The sequence below is a fragment of the Mycteria americana genome, chromosome 6 (assembly GCF_035582795.1).
Source record: "Mycteria americana isolate JAX WOST 10 ecotype Jacksonville Zoo and Gardens chromosome 6, USCA_MyAme_1.0, whole genome shotgun sequence".
NCBI classification, from domain to species: Eukaryota; Metazoa; Chordata; class Aves; order Ciconiiformes; family Ciconiidae; genus Mycteria; species Mycteria americana.
The window spans coordinates 18791799-18818093 of NC_134370.1; the positions used below are offsets into that span (position 1 = coordinate 18791799).

The 26295-nt window shown below is 34.9% G+C and overlaps 1 protein-coding gene across 3 annotated transcripts in view; it reads right to left on the reverse strand.

Moving 5' to 3' along the window:
* IDE (insulin degrading enzyme) overlaps positions 1–26295 on the reverse strand; it is a 68251-nt gene that overhangs the window by 3789 nt on the left and 38167 nt on the right. For 2 of the 3 annotated variants that reach the window (XM_075504805.1, XM_075504804.1), the window contains exons 12-23: positions 25753–25855; positions 24656–24778; positions 22121–22203; positions 18140–18284; positions 15248–15358; positions 13101–13221; positions 10728–10819; positions 8283–8394; positions 7016–7183; positions 3875–4147; positions 1772–1833; positions 105–177 (exon numbers count right to left, since the gene is read on the reverse strand). In XM_075504805.1, the coding sequence (XP_075360920.1) occupies positions 105–177; positions 1772–1833; positions 3875–4147; positions 7016–7183; positions 8283–8394; positions 10728–10819; positions 13101–13221; positions 15248–15358; positions 18140–18284; positions 22121–22203; positions 24656–24778; positions 25753–25855 (1466 nt within the window). Of the gene's footprint in view, positions 1–104; positions 178–1771; positions 1834–3874; positions 4148–7015; positions 7184–8282; positions 8395–10727; positions 10820–13100; positions 13222–15247; positions 15359–17462; positions 17608–18139; positions 18285–22120; positions 22204–24655; positions 24779–25752; positions 25856–26295 lie in introns of all 3 variants that reach the window. The other variant, XM_075504806.1, reaches the window with a different exon arrangement.

Consider the following 26295-nt stretch of genomic DNA (forward strand, 5'->3'; position numbering starts at 1 on the left):
TGAATTTTTCTTACAGTGCATTTGTATCATATAACATAGCTGTCTTTAACTATGACTTGCTTGAACAGGAATTGATTAAATACTATATTCAGCACAATACTTACAGGAGTCCATTTCCCTTGCAAGGACGTGTACTGATACCTTGTGCCTTCTAGGAGCATCTATTGCCAACAGCACCTACAGTAAAAAACATCAAATCCTTCAGGTGTGGGAAGTATCACTCAGACATTGTATTTATAAAACAGTAAAGGAATGAGCGTATTTAAATTTTAATTTAAGCTTTAAAATGAGGGATGAATTTTGGGATGTCCCTTCAATTATTATTAAAGGTCATCCCTACAGTACTTTGAATCATTTTACAATCAAGTTAAGAAATTCATGTACTGTTTAGGACTCAGAAAAACTGGAAGTAATAGGAATTCAGCCATTACCTATCATAGTATCAGGAATGCAACCTAAAATCTCTGCAGAATTTTCGATCCTTAGCAGCCTGCTGGAAGCACATCATCCTGAACACAATTACTAAACTCACCTGGACTAGCTAACCAATCTAGCCAGTTATTTCTGCTCTGGAATACCAGATAATAATGTATTGAGCATTAGTGTAAGCAAAATAGTATAGATTCCTACAAAACCAGAATGTGGATACTTGTTCAAGTTATCATTTATTAAACAACAGCTGCTGAAATTCCATTTACTAAGTTTGTATTCGCTGCATATCTTCACCCATGCTATCATACTATTAAAAAAAAAAAAAAAAACCACCAAAAAACCCACCAAAGATGTTAGTGTTCACTGTGCCATGTAAATAATAACCAGTTTTAAGCATTAAGACTAAATCTCATAAAAATAGGCAGTAATGTAAAAATGACCTTGGATAGTGAAAAGGATAAGACAGACTACAAAAGAGAAACGATTTTGAAAGACATTAGCCCCCCCTCCCCCAAGAGAGAAAAAAGAACATATAGATATGCACATACCCATGCTTCCTCATGGGCAGAAATTTTTCCATCCAATAATAAGTTCCAAAAACATACATCTACATTATTTTTCAAAGTATTCCCTGAGCTATTAGCTGCTCTTTAAGTAATAAAGCAATATGTACACTTTGCAATATAGTGAATTATCATTGCCTATGAAATTTGTTACAAAACAGAAAGAATGAGGCCCAATTTATTTTTTTTTGGGGGGGCCTAGTATTTCAATTGCTTATATTAGATATCTATCTAGCAACTTCATGCTGAGTTGCAGTGTACAATTATTGCATCATTATGCTGTTCCTTTGTTCTGCCTAACTATGAGAGGAAGAAAAAAAAGTATTGATTTACAGTGAACAAAGCTTTAAAAATATCTGTTTCATTCACAATTCATGGACACAAAATAAGCTGAATCATTTACTGGTTGAAGAAAAGAAATAAAAGAACAAATTTGCCATTTTGGCCAAGCTTGGTCATAGAGTAGCACACTTTTTATTCAGAAAGAAAGGATAAATGCGACAAGAGGAGAATAAGAGCCGGTAAGGAAAAAAAAAACAAAACAAAACCCAAACCAACACAACAAAACCCAATCCTTCTCCACGATTTTTACAGTATGCTATTTGCCATTAAATTAAGTGAGATTCAGGAAACAAAATTATTATTAAGGTATCTGCATCAATCATATCATCTACCTAAAACAGGCATAAGTATATGCTTTCATAGTTCACACAAATAACATCCAGTTATATCTACATCTCTTTCCAAGTAACATTTTAACTACATGACTAACTTACCTTGTAGAACTGTATAATATCATCCTTGGTCAGGGTCTTTAGATAAGCCACTTCAATGTTATCTGCACAACAATAGTAAAAATTAGAACAAGTCTGCAAATCATAGCTGGTTATTAGCACACTACTTATTCAAAGTATTTTTCTTTCAAATTCAGATGCTGTAATTGACTGCAAATGATACGCTTTTCATTCTTAACTTTTCAAGCTAATACTTGCATCGCTAAAAGTGTCATTGGAAGCTTGGCAGAAAATTATACTTCAGTAAGTCCATTTGATTGGACTTACTAAAAAAATGCACGTTTGAAGAATACTGATTGCATTGTGTGTTATTCAGTAACTAAAAGAGATATGCCTACTTCTGTATATTATCTTCAAATCAATGTTACATACTTCTAATGCAAACTGATTATAGATGTCTTTTATGCACAGTTAGGAAACAGGACGGTAGGATGTACTTTGGCAGGATGTACTTTTAAATAAATGTAAGGAACGGTGCCTACATCATACCTAGACAATGTATCTCAGTAGCTACATCACTTCATATAAATGAAAGTGTAATGAACTAATCACGTAATATCATTGCTGCATAAGCAGGAATGGTTTTGTTGTAGGCATGCTTGCTTTTCTTAGGGTTAGTGGGAAGGTCAAGAAAGATGCGTGCAAGAGAACAAATAGGCAGCTAACAAGTCTGTGAGGCAGGCTGTAAATAATTAATATGAAGTTCTACACTGAGGAAATTAAAAAAAAAAATCAACAAAACCGTTTGGAAAATTAGATGACATTTGGGAGAACATTTTTAAAACAGTAAAAGTAATAACAATAAAAATGTAAAAACCTGAAGAAAAAACCCTTTCACTTCTTAAGGCTGGAATATGAATTTCTGATTTTGACAATTCTAGTCATATAGAATCATTAATGAAATAAAATTACTAGTGGGCAGAGGGGAATTAAAGATATAAAAGCCAAGGGAAATAATAAGTTGAGTGGGATTTAGATATGAAAGATACGGTTACAGCTAGCAGTAAGAAATTCCAGAGAGATAATACAGATCCAAGTATGGTAAAAACAGAAACACTTAAGGCAGAAAAAAATTGAAGTGTTTCATCAGACACAACAAAAGTGCTTGAGGGGATAAGTTTCCACATTATACTCAGGCATGAAACCTTGTCAATAGCTCTCATACTCTCAAGACCAAGCTAGATGACAACTCAAAATTCTTCATTATTAAAACAGTTCAGTTAGTCATTGTTGACCAAAAAGACTGTATTTGCTATTGTGGAAGGCCAAAACTGTGCATGTAAAGCAGAAAAGTCACAGGATACAGAGCGAGTTTTATGTAGGAAGCATATTATGCATTGAAGATTGAAAATTATAGCTGTAAGAGTTGAGACATGAAATGTGAGGAAAAGCTGATCTGTACCTAAAACTGATTTTTTTTTTAATGTTTAAGGTATACTAATATACCTCAGTATTTTGGACTAAAAAATCTTCAAACAATGATGAAAAAGGGAAAAATACAACCTAAATACTATGTAGGATCACAATGTAAATAACTGTCAGTCCATTTTCAGTAATAACACTAGAAGTTGGATCTCAATTGGTCTTCTACAAACTTATAATCTTCAAAGTATCATGGATGAAAAAAACAAAAAAAATTAATGTTTCTTCAAGCCTACTCTAAGCTGGGACAGGTCACATGTTAGTTAAGATACCTGCTGTTGCTTCTGCCATCACTCCCTCAAAAGAACTGCGCAATGGGAAGAGGAATAGGGTTCATATGAATGTGTGCACTGTCAGGAATGTCACAGTGTATTAGAATGCATCTCAGTCAAGTATTAGGCACATATGTAATACAGACATCTGAACATCGCAGAAAGAAATTTGAGCTTATGCGACATCAACATTCGCATTCAAACCACCTCCAATGCTTGACCTACTCTATGTCTCACTGAGCCTTAAGGGAAAGAATGGAAGGTCAATGAAGCATTTGCCAAGCCCCATCATATGGTGAACATCAGGGAACACGTTTATCCTCCATTACTAACGGCCCCAACAGCAGTAAGAGCACAGGGTCCACAAATGAAGAATTATAATTTGTCTTACCTCTGTCAAAGTTATACTGCTGGGAAATGATTTCTCCCCAGTATTTAGCACATTCTGCAGACAGCTTCTTTGGTTTATCTAGACGACGAATTGCTAAAGCTTGGATGTGTTTTTGGAAGGCCTCTTCTGTCATGTCTTCTATGCATTTCTCCATGGTTTTTAAGAACGCTTCAACTCTGCTTTCTAAATAGTGTGGTGGCTTTTCAGATTGGATAATAAATCGCAGTCCTTGTATGCCATTTGCCCGACGTGGACCACTGAACACAATGTAACCTTGGCAAAACAAGAATAGTCACAAATTAAAGAAATGCCTTGTTCCAGCATTAAGTTTGCCAAACACAGCATGTTTGACAGCAATGCAGTTTTATGCAAAGTTTAATTCTGTATTATAAATGAAATAATGCAGGTTTTCAAAATATGCCACTGTATTTTTTTAAAACACCTTTATTTCACTGAGGTAAATAACAGTTCAGGGGAGGGGCGAGGAGGAGATGAGGCAGACCACGACAGAACAAAAGGAATTCTGTCATCAGGATTAGGTAACCAGAAATTAAGCTGTACTGTAGTGCTTCATTAGATGCAACATTAGGAACTTCTTATTATTTTTTCATAACACCTAATCTGAATTCTCTTTGTTGCAATGTAAAACCACTATTTCTCATGTTATCAATTAGATACAAAGAAAATATTATTCCCTTCCTTTTTGTTGCAGCTTTTGCTTATCTGAACATCCAAGCCTTTTTTCAGTCTTCTTTCACTCTTTTAATAACAAATCTGTCACATTTCAGTCTTTTAAATGTTGTTTTATAGCTCCCTAATCGTTCCTTGATGCTCATGTCAAAACTGGATACAGTATTTCAAAGTCCTTACCTGAACAATACAGGAGTATTATTGTGCGTGCATCTTGGAAGCTCCCATTTATTTATCCCAGCATTTTACACAGCAGCATGACACTGCTGATTTATGTTCTACTTCTGATCCACTGTAATCTGTAGATTGTTTTCTACATAACTGCTACCTAGCCAGTTGCTTCATAGCTTGTATCTGTGCCATTGATTATTCCTGCCAAACCGTTCCTACCAAATTGCATCTTATCTTCATTCAAGTCATGTTTCCAAAACATCAAACTAATTTTAAATTCTAATTCTACCTTCCCACACACTTGCAGCCTCTCCCAGCTTAGTATTATCTGAAGATTTAGTAAGTATATTCACTCTTTTGTTATCCAGAGTTTTGATGAAAATACTAAATAGCATTGGATCACAATAGACCTCTGTAGAACACCATTTTTCTAATGAACTATCCTTAACTGTTCTCCAGTCATGACTTTCCAAACAGTCTTGCATCCAAATGTGTAGCACTTCCACCTAGGCGCTCTCTCTAGCTTATTTGAGAATACTATGCGCCCTTCATACTATCAAGAAGAGACTTACAACATCACCACTTCCACCCATACAGCTAAACTCTGTTTCTATTTAAAAAGTTAGGTTAGTCTGACCTGAGTTTGTCCAGTAATGGTCTTCCAGTTATCTTCTATGAATTTAGAACTGCTTTGATAACTTATTCCGTATTTTCCAGGAATCAGAATTAAGCTGACTGATCTGCAATTTCCCTGCTCTTCTCTTTCCTTTTTTAAGGAAACATACAGCATTTACCCATGTTTATTTTTCCAGTACCTCATCTATCATCCACAAATTCTCAGTTATAAGATTTCTAATTCCAGGATTTCATAACTTTTTGTGTGTATGGCTTTTTGTTTGGTTGGTTTTTTAACGTAATGTAGAGTTCATCATGCTTGAACTCTTTAAAAGCTCCTAATTTACCTGAACAACCTTTAATCTGTTATTTTCCTGTTCAAAGGTAAGTCTTGGACTTTGATCACTGGTATTTATTTTGGAAATCACCTGGTCACAGCTGACATTTTAAGTGAAAACTAACAAAGCCATCCTAACACATTTTGACTTTTTTTTCCCCACCATTGACAACTTTTCTCTTCCTCTTTCTTGTACTGCTAAAGTATTTATTGAATGAGTTCTTGTTACTACTTCTACTGTTTAGCAAACTGCTAACTCCTGAACTTCTTTTTCCCTTAACTTTCTCAGAGACCTTCTTATCAATTCCATGAAGTTTACAGAATTTTGCTGGTATTTCTACTGTCTTCCCTCCTAAGTCTTGTGAACCCTACCACACAGCAGTTACGCAGCGCTGGACACACTCACACAGTTCTTCCTCAATGGTTCCCCCCCTCCTCTTTAGCTGTTACCTCCAACTTCTACACTAAACCTGCCACCAGCAGATTCAAAAAACCTGCTAAATAACCTGGGTCCTGCCCTATTTTCAACAGATACCTAGATAGTTAAAATCCCTATGATCAATATGGTATGGCTGATTCTGCTAGTTGCTCACAAAATGTCTAATCTTGCCTGATCTCCCTGGTAGTTCATAGTCATCACACTGAGACATTCCCCTGCCTCACACCTTTGGAAAAACCGTACTCCTCCCCATCAGTATTTCAATCATGCAAACTGTCATGCAAAGCCTCTGTGTCTCCTTGTTATCCTGTTTGGAATAACCTTACCAGTTCTCAGCCTTACTGGTTCGGGTAACAATTATTTGTACTTCTTAGTGAACAGCTGTATTCTTAAAAAAACTGAAATGTATTTAGTATGGCAGCTTACCATGACCCATACAGCAGTATTCCTAAGCTAAGGCTTGTGAATCATCAAGTGCACCTGGAAGTAGGATCACAAGCAGAAAAGACCAAACTACTACTGCTGATTCTTTAAGAAGATCTAAAATTTAGGAAACTGATATAATCTCCTTTAGGTAAAAATTCGAGATATTACATTTTCTGTACAGTGATCAAACTTTTTATTAAGCCAGAGTTCGCTTCAGGTATTTCAGACTTACCTTAAAAATTATGCTTGCTCCTTGTCAATTTAGAGTATATGCACAGTAACATTCCTTTGAGTCATCAGTTAAAGGAATGATCATCAGCAGTTAAAATGATTTACATTTACCAAGTGCCCTTTAAACGGCATTCACTAAGCAAGGCAAGAACACCTCATTGTGTCTCATGTAAGTGCGTCAGTATGCATGCACGTGTGTATACAGACACATAATCACTACGGGAAAACTTACCTAATTGTTCCTTGGTGCGCAGAGTATTGAAGCATGGTTCTGAGATAATTTGACAAAAGAGCTCCAAAAACATATTCTCAGAAGTGCTCTGCATGTCTGTCTGGTAATATATTTCAATGCCACAATTGTTATGAACTTCATTTCTCTGTTGATATACAAACCAACCTCCTAAAAGACAAAGTTAAAACACTTAAGTTCGTAAAAAGGTACATTCTTATTGTCCACAATTAAAAAGATAATGGTCTATACCTTGTGGAATGGAATTATAATAAATGGTTTAGGACTGTTACAGCAGAATTTTGCTAACAGCATACTTTTCATGAAACAAGTAAAGAAAAGATTATTTTAACACATCAAAATGTCATAGCTTGAGCATATCAGCAAGTAAATTGAAACTGGCTGCATCTCCTCAAGCAAATATTTTTGGAACTGGAGTGGAATTCTGCATTGCCTCTACTGTGTAAATAGTTTCTAAAGACAATTTGTCAGAAACATTTATGAACATTAAAAATAACTCAGCATTTAATACCAATAGCTTCTTTGGTATATGGCAGTTTCCACAGGCTGATGATCAGCTATGGGTAATTGGCTTTGGTTGTATAGCTACATATGTCATCATTTCTGTATAACTCCCAGCAATTCCTTGAACCTCCTTTCTTATATATAAGATTATTTTGCACAATAGAAGTAAAATCATATACAACACTACAAGACCAAAAGAATTTGTATTAGCAAAAACCCAAAGTTGCTTGGATAAGAGCTTTTATTTTTCCTCAAAAAGCAAGAGTCGTTTAGGACAATCCTTCACTGAATGGTCAATTAATATGCAAAAGTGCTCAAAGAATGGTGCTTATTTAAATGTGTATACTATGTGTAGCAGAGAGTGTGACAGGGCTCTTATTTCCATAAATCATACCGAGTGAATTCAGACTGAATCACAGAATCATAGAATGGTTTGAGTTGGAAGGCACCTTAAAGATCGTCTAGTTCCAACCCCCAAGAAGTCCAATTTACATACACAGATTAAAAATGATATCAAATTCATTTTCAAGTGTACCAGAAAGATGATACATTAGTGTATCATTTTACTAACAAAACCAGACCCTAATTATATTTTTCAATTTAAAGTTTAAAATAATTTGAAGTAAGTCTGATTTTGAAACTAACTCCTAGCAACGGAGTAATATTCATTTTAAAATGCTGTTAGTAAACAGAGAATCTCAATTTAACGTGCGTTAAAAAATTGTAAATAAATCATTTAACTTACTGTCAGGAAGTTGTACTTCTCTGTATCTCACTAGCTGACTGGGAAGGAGTGGCTTTGTATGAGCGTGCTCGATGAGAGTGTCCTCAACCATCTGCATAATTCCTAATGCAGCCTGGAAGAGAAAACATAAGAGGATTTTTAACAATCATTAGTTGTTCTGTACCTAACAGCAGGATAAGACTTTCAATTATTGATGGTGACATGAAAGAAAAGAAAAAAGGGAAAAAAAACCCCAAACCCCTCAAGAATAGGAAGTAGGGATATTGTAATTTAATAAAAATACAGTAGAAGTTAAGTAGATGAGAGGAAATCGGGGTTTGGGGGGCAAGGGTTTTGTGGGTTTTTTTTTTACATTTATCTCTTTTACATGTTTAACTACTTCTACTCCTCCCCAATGCTGTTGAAATTGAAGTTCTATGGGCTTTTTTTTCCTTTCCCTTCACCACTTTGATATCATCTTTCAAAGTCTGAAGACAAGATACCTACAACATAGGCTTGCAAAGCTAACACCTCATGAGATGGAATTTTAAGAAAACAAATTAATGGTTAAGTTCCAACATGCATTTCATTGTCGTGCTGATAGTATTAGGACTCATTGCCCAGATACTTTCTTTTATTTGATGGATTAAAATAATAAGAATAAAAAAATCATAAGTAGTGAAAACATTTTAAAATCATTAGTTTCATTCAAGGATTTAACTTCAAAAGCTTTACCTGTTAAGGGTTATGTGTTCTTGTAACCTGGGTATTGGAAATCACAGTAACTTGCTACAAAGTAGTTTTGGCTGAAAGCCAAAACCTCTTAGTCTGCATTGCCACAAACTCGCAACACAAGTGATCTTATCAAAAACATGCAAAACGCCTGAAAACAGTAAACACATGCCCCTTCCCCCCCGAACACTCCCCCATAACCCCACCCAATATTAAAGACAAAAAGATTGAGGTCTAACAAAACCCAGTTTGAAAGGTTAGAGAAAAATACTATATATTCTTCCAATCAAGTCACCATATTAAAACAAAATATTTACAACAAGACTGTTCAGACAGATGTTCTGAACAGGATTAGTTTACTACTCATCCACTTGCAGCAAATAAATAAAAGGAACAGTCAAAAAACAAGTATCAGAATGAAATTAGTTCAACAAGAAATGGGAATTTTAAGCAGCTAGATAGGTCTAATTTAAAAAAAAAATACAGATTCACTAAAAAATTTTTCAAGTATTGAAAGGTGTTGCAAGAGTATGTAAATTTGTTTTTAATTTTAGTCAGAAAAAATTCTTAGATCCAGGTTAAAATTTCTGAGCTTTGTCAGTGATGATCACATCACGGGCACTGAAGGACAGAGAAGTTTTCCTACCCGCATCTATTCAGGGAGGTTTGCAGATCATTTCTAAACATTACACAGCTATGGGCATAACAGTAAATCCTTCCCAGTTCTCTAGTTGTAGGACTCTTCAATAGCCACCCATTATGCCAACTAAAGAATGCATTTCTCTGCTGTGACTGCATTATCATGGAAATCTAAAAAATCTGGTCATTCAGTTATATTTCAGAAGGAATTGACTTTCATATACAAATGTGTAAGAAATAAGGAAGGAAAAAAGTGAGGCTATTTTTTACATTTTTCCACATGAAAAATACTCTATAAAATAAAAAAAAAAATTTAAAGACATCCTTGCAAAAGAAAAGTGTGCATCCAGTGCTATTGGCTCCTTCATCTTTTTATTTTCCCCCTCCTTACTAGTTAACTTTCTTCTCCGTACATTCAGCAGTCACTAGCAGTGTTTATAACACCTCCTGCTAGTGAAGTATCACACAGCTGGTATAACACAGATATACTGCTATACCAGCCCTACAAAAAAAGAATGCAAAAATGTACAAGAAAGATATTACATTTTGTATTAGTACATATATTCAAATATTTGGTTAGATTTTCTATGCAAATACAAACCGTTACTATTTTAATGGAATACAGAACAAACGTTTTCTGATTTTTACTCCCCAAAAGACACAACTGACAGCTGACACTTATTTTTTATGGCCCACCATCCCTGTTTAGCTTTGTGCAAAGTACTTCATTTAGAAGGATCTTGGATTCTTAAATCTTTGCTAGTTAGCCTGAAACTTTTAAATGGAAAAGCAGGATCTGCAGCACATCATTCCTTATGCAGCTTGATCACATCACAGTAATGACATGCAACACAGACTTTAAAATATTTAGATCATAAGTTGTTTTTCATTAAATTTCCAAGAGTAATACAAGGGCACCACTCAGCCTAATAAATCTAAAGTGGAACAAGTGACACTATGATACTCCCATAAAGAGAAAAAAGTACGAAGTCAAATTATGAAATCACATTTGGCAAAAATGCTTAAAGATCTGAGAAGATTTTTTATGCTGCTTTTAAATAAAAATTGTTTTATTAAAGAAAGTATCACACCAACCTGTTTTGTTATATTGCCATGGAGAAGAGCTTCAATGTGTAACCGTGACAACAGCTGAGCTATAAAGGCCTTGAGGCGGGGAAGAGTGACATCTAGAATAGTTATTTAGACAGTTAAATCAATTACATGCATTTTTACATTAGGAAGTACCTAACTCATCATTAGATATGGTGCATTTCTTAGAGGAGGAGAAACTCATCATCATGAAAAAGTGAATCTCTCCTTAAAAATGCAACATTGGAGAGTTTCCAGGTCTACATAGCAGCACTCGTCATATAGTTTGTTTTGCTTAGAATTCACATACCATCTGACCCAGATTCCAAAAAGAAAAGAAAAAAAAAGCCTTCTTTCCAATCATGCTGAACAAACATTCATTCTCCAGAGAAAAAAGTTGCCATCATTCAGGTGGTGTTCCAAGATAAAGCCTTAGTTATTAACTAAACCAGCAGCATATAGTTTATAATGCTCGAGAAACACACTGTGCATTTACCATCTAGACTAAAAAAAGAACCTCAACTCAAATATGGTGTTTTGATAGTATCTTTGTAACAAACAATGCAAAAGAAACATATTTTTGCAATATATCCCAGAGTACACATACACACGCATTCTATGCTAGCCTGTCTTTCCAAACCGGTTTTCATATATAATGCAAAGTGTTTAACATATAGAATCAATGGATGAAGAGAGGAAAGATGGTTGAATGGATGGGGTGTTCATCCCAAAGTCAACACCTCCGTTCTTAATTCCCTGACATTACAAGACTACCCACACTATAACACCAAAAAACTGATTTCTCATTTTGTCATTTTCTCAACTAAAATAAAAACTAACAATACTTGTGTATTTCACAAAGTTTTGAAAAGACAAATGCAATCAAGATTAGGAGGTCACTCAGTTATTCAGTGGGGGATGCATACATATCTAATAAATTTGTGATTTGTATTAGAAAAACCTATACTGTGCTTATCAGTCTTTCCCTCTCTTAAAACAGGTAACTGACCCTCGGTAAAAAATTCATTTCCACATTTTTCCCTGATTCCAAATTAACATTTTATTGTTGTATAATCCTAATCTTAATTTTTGCCTCTAGAATTGCTTATTAATAGGGCAAAAGATTACAGACGCACTGAATGCGAGAGAGGAAAAGAGAAAAAAAAAAAAATCACGCATTAAGTCCCTGTATTTCAAGCAGGCTTCCAGCAGTGCTAAGTAGACAGCATTCCTGTCCAGCATTCCAGTTTTAGCCATTCTTATGCTGAATACAGCAGCATTAATCTTATAAAGACAAGTTACACATGGAACAGAAAATATCTTATTTTTTCAAAATTCAGTAGTCATTAAAAAAAGGAATGACCTACATATAGCTGAACCCACTGCCATGAAAATCAGTGTTAGTTTTGTCATTGACTTCACAGGCACTGCCACCACTGCTAATCTCAGAGATACCTGCACTCATTCAAAAAACTATACAACTAAACATTTATATTCCTATCCTGGAGCAATCCGGTAGGAAAAAAACACACCCCTGTGGAGCTGGCTCAGGGCATCTATAGAGTCTATCTTAATGAAGCAGTTTTCAGCATCACAACTTCAAACAGTATGGTATGTGTCAGTCTTTAACAACTATGGATATGTATTCTGAATCCACCCCCTCAAATAAATACAAAAGTCAAATATTCTTCTTGAAAAGAATGTCTTGGTGTATTCCAAGAAGGTATTACAAGGTATTTTGCAAACTGTCCCAGTAACAGCCTTTTGTTGTAACACAGGAAGATAAAGGTAGGGAAGAGTTCTTTAGCTATTACTAAAATCAATTAAATCTCTTAATTTGAAATTTCTTCTTTCTCCAAATATAGTGGGGCACCTGCTCTTTGTTAGAACCGTAATGTTCTTTATTATCGTTATTATTTACAGAAGTTATATCTTTTTTCTTTTATCTTTTTTATCTACAGTTCTTTATTATCTACAGAAACAGGAGTTAGGATTCCCTGATAATGGAAAAAAGAAAATAGTATGCATATTGGGAAGTACAATGCAGATACACTCCAATGTGTCTGCAAGATGTCAGCTAGAGCCAAATGATTTTAGCAGTGCTAGTTGAGCACTGGATTCACCATACCCAGGCTCATGCCCACAAAGCTGTTCAAGTTTTGCCATTTGAGGCCTTTTGCCTGAACTACTATACTTTCTAGAAACTGGAGGACAAGTGCAGAGGCATTGACATCCACCAGCATCAGCTCAGGTCTGGCACTGCAGGGGCCTCACCTGAATAATGGGCAGAGTTCAAAATAGGTACCTTCATTAGTTTAGTAACAAGACATTTTCCATAAGAAAAAATAAAAATAAAGTTTAAAACTGGCAGAACATTACCATCTAGAGCTTCTTTTAATTCATCTTTGGTCCAAGCAACTTCTGTCATCAGGAGTCGGAGATAATACATTGCATGTTGGTGAGGCTGTTCAGCCCTGAAGTTGTTAAGTGATCTCATGTACTAAAACAAAATAATTAAGTCCAAATTATAGAACTCTGTTTCTAAACATAAAATATTAACCTTGTACTCTCAACTTTGTAGTGCCATCAACATTCTCTTGCTTGTTAGACCTGTCAAAAAATTGTGTTAAATTACCTTAGTAATAATGTGGGCTTCTGAGCCTATGGATTAAGCAGTAACCATTAAGATGGTTGAAATGAGCATGAAATCAAACTTCTCCATAAAATTAATGACTGGAAATTAAATTATTGCAGTTGGACCTAAATAAGTATTTAGATCAAGTTGCTCTACCCAGGAAATATGCATTCTATAATGACTGCCCAGGGGTGGGGTGGGGGAATATCACAAATAGAAAATGTATTTTTCTCCCAGTTGCTTCCCTGGGCTGACTTGGTAAGAAAGATAACAGGAGCACTGGGAAATTCCTTACATTCTTTGCCTGGATAAAGGAGGTATGAGAGAAGAATCAGTGAGCTTCTCCAAAGAAACTCCTTTCTAGTCCAGCTGCACCTTTACAAAATAAGCAAAACCTTTTTCCTCTACCAGAGGAAATGGAAAGTGCACACTAATAGTTTTGGCAAGCTGGGATCATTTCCAGTACAGGAGAAAAGTAACTCATTTCAGGGCACATGAGTGAGAAACAGCGACCATGAAGTTCCAAATAGAAGCCAGAAGCTGGTATCTCCTTTATCTGTTAGGTGTAGACATGAGGGGAAAAACAGCAATCTCCCTCCTGATTCGACTTTTTTTGTATTTTGTCATTTTACATACACAAGAGGCCTATGTAACAAAAATCTATAAAATGACAAAACATGCATAATACAGAGACAAAGTTCAAGCAAACTGTGAAGACAATCATGGAAACATCTTAAACTAAGAGAAAATCATCCAAAATGGATCATTCACAGACCTGTGGGCTGAGTTTTTTTTTACCTTGACATTCGTCACATCCAGTTAAAACTTTCCAGACAATTAATGTATCTTAGGTACACAGAGCCCTAAATAAAGTGCTGTTATAATAAATCTACCTCATGTTTGATGTCCACCTGCTTAGAATTTCCTACTAAATAGTTATGAACTAAAGATGGCCCTGCTGTCTGTCTAGGCCAGTCACCTGTTCAAAAATCACCAGCAGCAGAGGATTAAAATAAGAATACAGCAAGCATGGAGTGATCTTCCCTGCAGCCCTAGCTCTCTCATCTACTGCAGACTATCTGAAAGCTTTCGGGACCAGAAGTCAGCCTGTTCCCTAACACCAGTCTAATCCTTGTGCACTCATTTATACCTCCACAACCACTCATTGCTATGAGTGCCAATATCTAATTTGTTAATTTCCTTTGTTTTACCTCTGTCTTGCTCTAAAGAAAGCACCAGAAGAACAATTACGTATTTTGTTTGGCTTAGCAAATGTAATCACCATTCATAAATTTACTTCAGGAGCTTAAAAAAAAAAAAAAAAAACACACCAAACCTAACTTACATTCCATATATATAGATCAGTCATTAAATTTAGGAAGTGAGACTTCCAAAAGTCAGCATGTTCTTAACCAGCTGGTTACTTTTGCGCCAAAGGATCTTGGCCCAGGAGCAGAGCTCCTCTTCGCATCTGGGGAGGAGAAATGTTGCAAATCTTTTCAACACTTCCTTTCCCCCTTCACCCATTTTCTCCTTCTTTTATGGCTAGATCCCACTGGGGCCTTTCCAAATTGCAAAACAGGATATAAAGTTAAGATTTCCCCTTGTCCCCTTTCTTAGATTTCTACTCCTATCAAAGCAAGTTGCAATCCCTTGATCAATCATAAGGAAAACCAACTGCAATAAGATTCCAGGGCCAGTTATTTTTAACCAAAGAATGTAATATAAACACTCTGGGTCACAAAAAAGACAAAAGAAAAAAGCTTCTGCAGTCCCAATGAGGCGCACTTTCACTCTGTACTTCCATTAATAATCAGCCCTCAGATTTCATTTCAAGTCAATGCATTAAATTTTAAGTTACTCCAAAATGTAAATTTCTCATGTAGCTTACCGCTTCCTTGATAATTTCAAATCGTTTTTCATCAATCTCAAAAGTAGCCATTTTCTCAATGATCTTCTTGAGCAAGATATGTTGCTTGTCATTATAACCTTTTACAGAAAGCTATGGAAAAAGTGCATAGTTTGCTTTAAATGTGGAAGACTAAAACAATTACCAAGTCTTGTACAATTCAATGAACAACACACTTTTCAATACTTACTCTAAATTCAATGTTATTCAACATTAACTCATTCTGAAATAAAATAACTTTACCCATCAAAAGATAAGTAACTGAGGAATATAACGTTGCATATTTGCCCAGGAGTTATGAACGCAGAAAATTAATGTAATTTCATGCTGATGTAAGCAAATTGTACTAAGAATACAGATTTTTAATGATTACAAGTATTGAGTCCAGTCAGTAAACTGTACATGTGGAGTACTGAAATGATTTTACTCTAGGTTTCTCATTTCAGTGATGAAATCCAGATTCACAGCCTTCTTAAATATTCTCTCCAATTTACTTTTGTTTCATGTTTCTCTTGTTGCTCAAAAAAAAAAATTTTATGTAAGCAGAAGTAAGCAGTACCACAAGAAAAGCGGTACTGTCAACAGCAGCACAATTTATAACCAGGATGGTGTTGGGCTGAAAACACCAAGGTAGTTAGTCTACTATCATAATGAGATACTGATCTGATCATACACATTTTTTTGAAAGTATACATGAAATAAACTTGGTAATTTAAAAACACAACACAGAAACCTAAAAATTACTATATGATTGCATCAAGCTACAGAAAGTTTGTCTAGTGAAAAAAGGCATTAGAAGGCCTTTTTGGGGGAAGAAAAACGTTCAAAATTTCATATCTCAAAACATGAATTTAATTGGATTTGTACAGTTTAATTAAGGGTAAAACTAAATTCTAGGACACAAACCAGCATACAGGTGAATTCCTGCTTTCCAGTAGGAAGAATTTTTTCTTCTATAGTTGCTGAAACATACTTGAACCATGAATTTGAAGAAAAAGCTATCATAAATGGATTTATGACAAAGGTTGGTATCCTAAATTAGGTTAAGAACCCAAACTGTTCAATCATCACCATGGGTGATTGTTTTCAGTGTCGCATCTGTCCTTGCTTAAAGTATCAACATTGTACAGTTACAACTATTGACTATAAAACTTCTCATGATATAGAAAATATTAGAAATTCCCAGATATCAAAATGGAGTAAACTGATTTTAATACACAAAACCAGAATCTTTACAGTAGAAGAATACAAAGACCCTACGAAAAACAGCTAATATTTAAAATAAAACTCTAAACATCTAAACTGTGACTAAAAATGAAGAAAATTACACACACACTTTTTTTTTAAAAGGAATTAACTCTGACCATGGAAACATCAGCAAGCTTTGAAACAGAATAGATAACCGTGTTTGCACTAAGTTAAGCGAATGCTACCAGGAAATGAGATTTGCATTGGATAAAAAAAGAAATTGCAGCACTCTCTTTCATACAGAAAATGTAAAGACAATATACAGTATATTCTCTTACAATATGCTTTGGAAAATAATACTTCTACAGGAAATTTCAAAACACATTTTGGTATAAAATGATGATTAATAAAAGCTTTTAACAGAACTTCAAGAGAGACTATTCAAATCTCCCATCATAAATCTCATAGGAGAAGCCAAGTAAGAAATAACCATCTATCATAATATCAGTGTTTATCAAGTAAGTATTGTCAGCACTTTAAAACAGATTATAAAACACATAATAAAACCAAAACAGTAAGGAAAAGCCATAAATATAAATATCCAACACTGCATTCTAATGAACACATGCACAATCCATTTCCACAGCTCACTACAGCAGAATTAGAGAATTATAACAAAATCTGTAAAGCTGAGATTCATTCAACAGAAAAGTTAATCTTTTTATATAGAAACCTGCAATAGTACTTTCAAGATTACCATGCAAGCAAATAAAAACATGAACTAGAATGCAACAATTGCACTGCACACATGTTCGCAAGACACTGCAATCTCCAACAGGTCACTCAGTACCGATTAAAATATAGTTTTGCTTTGCCTTTAATTCATGAGATATATGCAAGGAAAAAAAACATTAACCATCTCGTTTAGAAATGCAGAAGTCAAATGTTTTCTCCAAGCTCAACAACGCCCAAGCTGTTTCATTTCCTCCTGCGTTTTTTTCTTACTTACAAGTATTGCATTCATTCCTGATGCAATGCCATAGATCAAACCTGAGAGGCGTGCTGCATATGTATACTCTTTTAAATCATCCTTCAATAACCTGATAAACAGGTATGTCATGTTGCAATGGAGAGGATCAGCATAAATGTAGCGACTAACAAAAAGAAAAACAAAAGAAATGCTTTGATACCTCAAGCAGTGACAAAGTAATGGATGAAGAAATATGACTGAAGAGTATGTATATGCAGCCTCACGATCAGTAGTTCTTGAACAGGAAAGCTGAAGTATACCATTCATTTAATAGCATGAAAAGGGGGTCTTCTACCCCATCAGTCAGAAAGTTTTTAGTAGCTATCTGACAAACTGAAATATGTAAGCTTGGATTAGGGTTGCTTTTTTCTTTTTTTAAATGGAGGAACAAATCTTACAACTAATTAATTTCATGAATGATATAAAAATAAAGAAGAAAATTTGCTTAATATGAATGGAAAGATTGTTGAAGACTTTGAACAAAATTCAACTTAAAATTCAAATTAAAGAAAGGATGGTTAATAACCAAGATCAAAAGGAGTGACAGCCTTAGACCCATTTTTTAAATAAAAGTCCTTCCATCAAATCAATATAAAAATGTTGATGAGTGGAAGTAGTTTTAAGGCTCTAAGCTTTTCCTTGATTTGGGTACTTACATACATCCCATAGATGGTATTTTGGAGATCATAGTTCAAGCCAGCTAGTTCTGCTGCATATGCATACTCGTTGAGGGAGTCTTTGAGCAGTTCAAGGTACAAATAGGCCATGTTACAATGCAAGGGATCCACGTAAGCAAATGGGCTGGAAGAAAATGTTGAAAGTAAAATATGCAGTTTAAAATTATTTCTCAGTTTCTTTTGGCCTTTTAAGTTTGATCTGAAGGAAACAATATTTACTGCGAGTATGCTGATATATCCCATTATGAAGGATTCCTATTTCGAAGCCAAATATGAACATACCTGAAAATAATTATTTAGCTTGCTTATAGTTTGAGCGATACCTAAATACATTGAAGATCCCAGAGATATTATCTTATTTGTGCTCATAAATCAAGACACATTATATTTACTTTGCTGCACAGTCAAAATTCACCAGGAGTAAAACAAACTAAATACACTTTGAATAACCAACATAATTTAATAGACTGAAATGAAAGCCCACATACTGAACATAAATTTAATTAATACTTCTACACTATCAGAAAACAAAGTAGTTTCTATTACAAAAATTAAGAGATTAGCAATTTGTGGTATGAAAAATATGCAGTACACGCTAAATTCAGCTCAGGAAAGAAGTCTGGCACATCCATTTTGACACCACCATAATTTTTTGTGTTATCTTTTTAATGGCAACAACTATACAAGCTCTACTGTATTAGAAGCATCTGATCACACACAATACTGTCGCAAATTTCTCAAAAAGAGAAATGCAACTCAAGAACTTAAGCCACTTCAAGAACTTAAGCAACTCAAGAACTTAAGGGGGGGGGGGGGGAGGGGGGGAGAAGGGGAGAGGGGAAAGGGGGGGAGGCCCTCTGCTATTTGCATTTCTCCCTACAACGAGAATTTCCCAAAACTGCGCAATTTCAATATGCCCAATGTAGGTCAATCTTATGTTATCATAAACCTTCCTCCAAACTCATTATATTCTTTTCCATTTTGATACTAGAATAGAGACTTAATCAGTTTGAGTGATTACTATGTCCATATCAGTTATAACTTCTATATACTCATTTAGCTGGCAAAGGCCAACAGGGAGTTTTGAAAATAATGAATACCACTAAGTCATTAATCCTCAAGTGAAAAATAACAGAACACAATTATTATAATACTGTTCTGGGATTTGCCTTCTATTACTGGCAACTTTGTAAATAAATGCTTATTTCTAGTTTACCTTTTTTTGACCAGACTTGAGGAAGCAGAACAACTCAGTCATTGATAGTGTATTTGAAAAAAATCTTAAAAGTCTAGTCTTTTCCCCTTTCAAACATGGTTGTAAGTGACATAGCTGGAATCAACACTGAAGTGTTGATCCTGGGTCACCTTATGAGCAACTCAAGTTGCTTGAAGTATTTCTTAAAGTGGAAGGTAGCAATTATCCAGTTAAAAATAATTAGCATTGTATTTTTAACATCCGTTTCTCTAAACCTTGGGAAACTTGAAGAGCAGAGTTTATAACTACCTTTAGAAAGTTTTCAAAACAACAGCACATTACATTGTTATTTTGCTTCCTTTTAAAAAAGGATACCTGTTGAGCTCTTAAGTCATAATTCATACACAAGCAAAAGCTTCTCATCATCCTTTAGGCTGGATGATAAGTCCTGCGTCAGAGGTTTTTACTGTGGTGTTTCTTTAATGCAAGACTTGTACTATGTAGGGATTTTCAGTTTTGGAACAAGGCAACTTCAAGACGTTCCTATACTCAGATTGTTCCTACTGGATTTGTATGCTTGAAGGAGAAACCACCCTCATCAACTTCCTCTACACAGCAGTTGCTGCTATAACATCTGGGTCAGGAATTCTTCCAATGATTCCTGATGATCAGGGCTGCAGGCATAAGAAATCCTCCTAGTTTTTTCTGTCTTATTGAAGCAGTCTGTAGTGTGAACAAATTCTTGTAATCTGCTACAAGGCAGCACAGCCATTGTATTCTGATCTGGAATTGAGGCTAAAACTTTTTATGAAAACCCATGTTATTAAGATGGCTTTATACCCCAATCCACTTGGCCACAAGAGCTGAGTAATTTCATCAAGTCTCATGAATAAACACTATACATTTCACCATTTCTTCCAATGACCATCAGCATGACCAGTCTCAAAAGAGAGAGAGATTCACTAAGAATCTTCACTAAGTATCAAAACCAGACAAACCTGCTTACAACTTCTTTTGGAGATGATATACCCAATATTGTCAAAATCTCCTCGTGTCCATTCATACACAATTACCATCTCATTTTTAAAGAAAAGGAAAGAACCCTCACCCCCAACCCTAAAAAGCAGCCAGCTTTCCACCTATAACCATTCCTAAGAGGAAAGAGGCAAATAATTTCTGTCAGCAAAGCTCAAGTATTACTGGCTTTTTAAAAGGGCTCACTGAGATGAAAGTACAAATCTAACTGGGAAAGACTATCACCACGTATCTACTTGAAGGTGTCCCTGTTCATTGCAGAAGGGTTGGATTAGATGACCATTAAAGGTCCCTTCCAACCCAAACCATTTTATGATTCTATGATATTGTGCGTATGTGTGCATACTTGTACCTTTGTATGCTCTACATAAAATCAATTATTCTTTTAATCATTCACAAACTGGTATAGAGATTGGATCACTCATAGTTCATCTGGAATTGATTTAAAAAAAAAAATACACCTGTATAACATAAACACAGTGTCCATCAATAAAAACCTATTTCGGATTTTGGCCAAACATAGTACAAGGGAAAGCTACCAGGTATGAACAAAGAAGGCAAAGTATTGCAATTGTTGTTCTCTGAATAAAAGATGGGCAGTCACCATTTTGGTCTTCCACGTCCTGACACATCGAAGTTGAAACAGTTGTAATGTTTGCCCTGTGGTTTCAAAAAGCAAAAAGAAAGAGGAAATGCCCCAGGCAACCTATTTTCCCCAACTAGTACCAACACCACTACCAAGATCTGACACTCTCCGAAAAAAACCCTCTACCTAAAATTCTGCTAAGAAAAATTTCAAGTGGTCACTCAAAACAAGGATTCAACAGTGCATCTATGAGCATCTATCAGAGCCCACATAATAGCCTTTCCAGCAATATCACAGAGTTGTTTAATTAGGCCAAAGGAGGAGAGTTCCTGAAATTATTTTCACTTTCAGTAAGCCAGCACAGAAATAGCTGCGCTCTACACAGCAGTATTTTTTTTTTAATTCAAAAGTTCAAAATTATTACTTGAAAGGAACACTAAGAATGTACATCACTGTTATGCTCATTTAAAAAAAAAAAAAAAAAAAAAAAGAGATAATTTTCCTGTGGCGAAAATAATGCAAGACCAGAATTAACATTACAGCACTTTATCATGCATCCTGAGGTGAGAATCATACATTCATTGATAATACAGACGGTGTTCCTCTAAAAAAAAAAAAAAAAAAATCAGTTGTTGGTGTCAGCTAAATAAAAATCCCCCAATTTTAAGCACTTAGAATTTTATACTGGCTTACATTATGTGAATTAAAAGATAATTTGAACCTAAAACTAGTATCAGAACAGCAAGTTATAAAGAAAACACTATCTTAGAATGGTTGCGATTTAGTTATTAAAAATAATACACACCAATTTTTAAAGAGGTATATTGCAATATGCAGTAGGTCCTATTGGCAGGCGTATTTCAGGAATAGCAAATAAAACACAGAAGAAAATTTGTTTTAAAAGCATTTTTAGATAAAATTTTCCTGTTAATATAGATGGAGCACCTCAAACTGCTTGCATACTACTACTGCATAACTTACATGAACCTTCCTGCTACCTGTATCTTATTGAATATTCCCAAGTAAGGACAAACATTTTAAAGCCTTAATACATGCAAGGAAGTTTTTGCCACAGAAATGCAGATTCCCAAACAACAAGAAACTTTTAGAGAGCAATTTATGTGATATACTTAACATTGCATACCTGAAAAATTCAAAGTTGAGACAAGCTTTTGGCAAAAAAAATTTGTCATCTTGCTTGAACCATAGTTTGCTCATAGCAGTGTCCTGTGTCAAGAAGAGGAAGTTTTGTTAAGTCACCTAACTTTTAACTGTAATATATTACACTGTTTTTAAAAAAAGTCTCTTCACCAATTCAAATCTTAGTTTAGCGTTGTCCCCTTAAATTAATATTCTTGCTATATACATTTGTGTATGCATCCATCTATCCTTATTGACACTCTCTTCTTACCATATGTCACCTTAACAAGCAGTTAAATGGCTGCAGCATTGTGAATGAGCCTATGATCAAAATGGGAACTACTTTTCTAGAGCAGGAGCGATCAAAGACAAATACAGTTAGCTTCACAAAATTCCCTGCTAATGCTGGGATTAAAAGATGTGCCATTATGCAACATTACAGCAGCATACATGTTTTAGACTAAGATAATTGTGTATTTAATGCTTTTAGTAAAAAATATTAATGCATTGTATGTTGTTTTAAAGTAACATTGGTAACAAAAAACACATACACATTTAGAAAAAGTAGTAAAACTAGTTGAAAATTAGTTAAAAGATCTGTTGCCAAATTTTTTTAGAATAATCTCCTAGTACAGGAAAGAATCTAAACATCCCCCCCCTCTATTGCTGCTTCTCCCACAAAAGCTGTGAAATAGATACTCTCTCTCTGTTCCAACTCTAGTTAACTTTATCCCCCCAACAGCTTTTCTTTAAATTGCTATACACAAGAAGAGAGAACTTTAAAATGTAAAATTATTTCTCTTTCTCATATTTTTGAGCAGATGTTCTTTGCTTCTCAGGGATTTGGCATGGTATTTTCCTCCTTTCTGCATAAAAAAAAAAAAAAAGAAGTCTCGTCTCTTACAGCACACCTTCCTTTACACAATATTCGACTCATACTAAAAAGCCAAATTACAGCTTCTCTCTGAGACAACAAAATTTTTATTCTGTTAAATTGCTACTACGCAGTTTAGAATACATCTTGCATCAGGACAGAATGATAAACAGTAGAGCCTGTCTGTAGTACTGGAGACCTGATCCAATAGCTGAAGATCGCTAGCTGCAGTCCATAGTAACAATTCAGCCGTCAGGCCAAAGCCCATATCCCAACTGCCCTCTCTCGTGAGGGTTTTTCAGGGCAAGATGTGCCATTACAACAGAGGTGACATAGTGACATGCTGCCAGTGAAAATTGCCATCCTATTCCTGCACTTGTGTTCCCATCCCTCTCTTTCTCCACAACACTGGTCCAGTCCATAGTAAGCTCACCTAGGCATATAAAACAGCAGAAAAATTGCTTTTTTTTGTACAGCTAATCTCTGCTGATTTAATTCTTGGAGTGTTTTGCTGTGGGGTGAGACAAATGCCAGGACCCACAAAAGGAAAATGGCACAGACATACAGCTGTGGAGAAAATAAAAGAGATGCAGGCAAAATAGATAATGTCTATTTCATCAAGTACAGAAGATTAAAAACATTTTCCCTCAGAAAACATATTTTAAAGGGAAAGGAAAAACTAGAAGCCAATACATTTCTAAAGCAATGATGCCTTAAAGCAAAGCATTTCTGTGGATCAATTGCCTAGCTGCTAGAGAGACACTGAAGGACCATCAAGTTTCTGTAGCAAACCATTTAGTGTTACTTAATAGAGCTGTAGTATGTGTCCCTGTTGACGTTTAGGGTTTCAGCTCAGGATGAACATAAATATATTCTTGAAGTCCTCCTCTGTTAATAGTACTGCTTCAAGTATATACCTAAAATGCCCTGTGCAGAACAAATATATTTTCCTGAAGGATGTCTTTGCACTAAAGTAGACTTATATTAATCTAGTATGCAAAAAGTATTCCTGAATTGAGTATTCAAGCTGAAGCACAACATGTAATTGCAGAAGACTTTCCCTATTTATCCTCCAACTAAGTGTAGAACAGAGATGAGCATTAGCAAGACAACTACACTTTAATAGTGAGAAGTATTTTTTTAGCAAAATGTAGGTACTCAGAAAAACTGAGATTTGCTAAATGTATTGAGATAATTAAATGATACTTCCAGGAGGCTGGACAGTGATGTTTATTTACATGTTTACAGGTGTGTCTCCCTTTTTCCATGCACTCACAAGCTCTTTCCACACACAGTTACAAAAGAATAGCCTTGTCTGCGCCCTTGACTTACTGAACACTGCTCAAAAAAACGTAAGGGTGGCAGTCACCCTTCTGCTGAATAAACAGCTTTAATACTACCTCTATCAATTGTTAACACACCTTCAAAATGGTAAAGAGAGTTCAAGCTGTTTGTAGATTCATTTTCATAAGAACCCAAATAGTCATAATCCAAAGTTTAGCAAGAATGAACTTTCTACTGTCTTTCTAGCAAGACTTTTAAGTTTTGTACTTTTTTGTTTATTACACTTTGGAACATGACACAATCTGTGTTTTAAAAACACACAGGAATTAACTGCTAACTTCCCAGGTTAGCTAGCAAACGGAACAAATACAGATAGCTTACCTTGACAAGGGCAGGGTACTGTGTCGCATCTTTTTCCAATGGCAAAATCTCAAAGTTAGTAGGAATGAACTCGTTCTTCATTGGAAGCTTGAATTTCCCATTCAGGTCAGCATTTTGCCATTTCTAGATAAATAGGAAAAACAATGAGGCTAAGTAGAATTTCTGCTTAATTAACGGATATATACTTATGTATATTATCCTGTAACAAAAGACTTTAAAATGTGTTCCACTAGCTTATGTGCAAATACTATTAAGATAACTGGGAAAGAGAGAAATATCTGGGAAACCAAGCTGAAGTAGGCTATCAGTGGGATGAAGTGCTCTGAGGAGGAAGACAAAAGATAAAAAATAATTTTGAAAAGTTTACAGTAAAGTGGAAGGTGGTTCTATATCTCATCTTTTCTGCTACTGTGAACTCTAAATGAAGGTATTAAACTAAATACATAAGCAAGAATTCTAATCAAGAACATAGGTATGGACAAGCTAAAGGAAGTGAAGTGTTCCTATGCACTGTCTGTTCAAAGCATGCTTGGCAGGTCCAATTTAGCTCTAGGGTGTATTTTACAGCCATCTCTTATTAAAACATTAGATCAATAACAAGTTTCAATGAGGATTTGCCAATGTCCTTAGTTGGAGTTTTGATTTTTAGAAGCTCATTTAATTGGCAAAATATACTCATTTTCTACATTGCAAAAATCAATTTCAGAAACAGTTACATATAGGAGTTGTAAAAAGATTCCTTTCTTAAGAACAGATTAGTTCATTAACATTTAATGGAGACTTTTAAGTTTTAAAAAGTTAATGCTTATGTTTTTAAGTAGCCACTGTGTTTTATGGATCTTTTATAGCAAAAATGGTATAACATTCCCTGTACTTAACATGGTTTAAAACCATTAAAATATCTGTCCTATGTCATAAATATTTGAAATCTAAAGACTAACCTAAGAGCCTTATGTGTCATAGTATTAAACAGACTCATTGTGCAATTTTCATGCTATGTAGAGCAGCAGGTTTTCAACTAAATGGAAAATTAGACAAAGAATTTACCACTGTCTTTCACTTGCAGATATTAGAATATATTAAAAGTTTTAACATGCCTTAATAACTTCATCAGAAATTGCTTCTTGCTTGTACTGTGTTCCATACCAGTCTTCTGTTCGATCAGTTTTTCCTTCAAAAGACTTGGAAACTATTGCAACTCTGAAAACAAAGAGACAAAGCACTTTGGCATGAATGTGTCTGAGAAAAGACTGTGAGAAATTATTCAGAGCACTATTTCTGTTCCATCTCTAGAATGAATTTATTTCTGGAAATGGTTCCTGGACAATTAGAGAGTACATTTGGATAGCAAGTATACATATACTGAACTACACACTAAGGTTAACCATGAAATCAGATTATCAGCGTCATTTAATTTTACTGTTTTTCTAAAGTGTTACAACCTACAGTTACACACAATTACTGTCACATGCAATTTCTATTTTTTAGACTTTGTCCTTGTTCCAGAAAACACAGAAAGCAGTCCTTGAGATCTTCTACAAAATTAATGAAGTGACTACAATATTTTTCATATCACCTATATCAACACTCAGATATGTGAAAATACTCACTATAGAAATTTTATTCCAGACCTAGCGTTT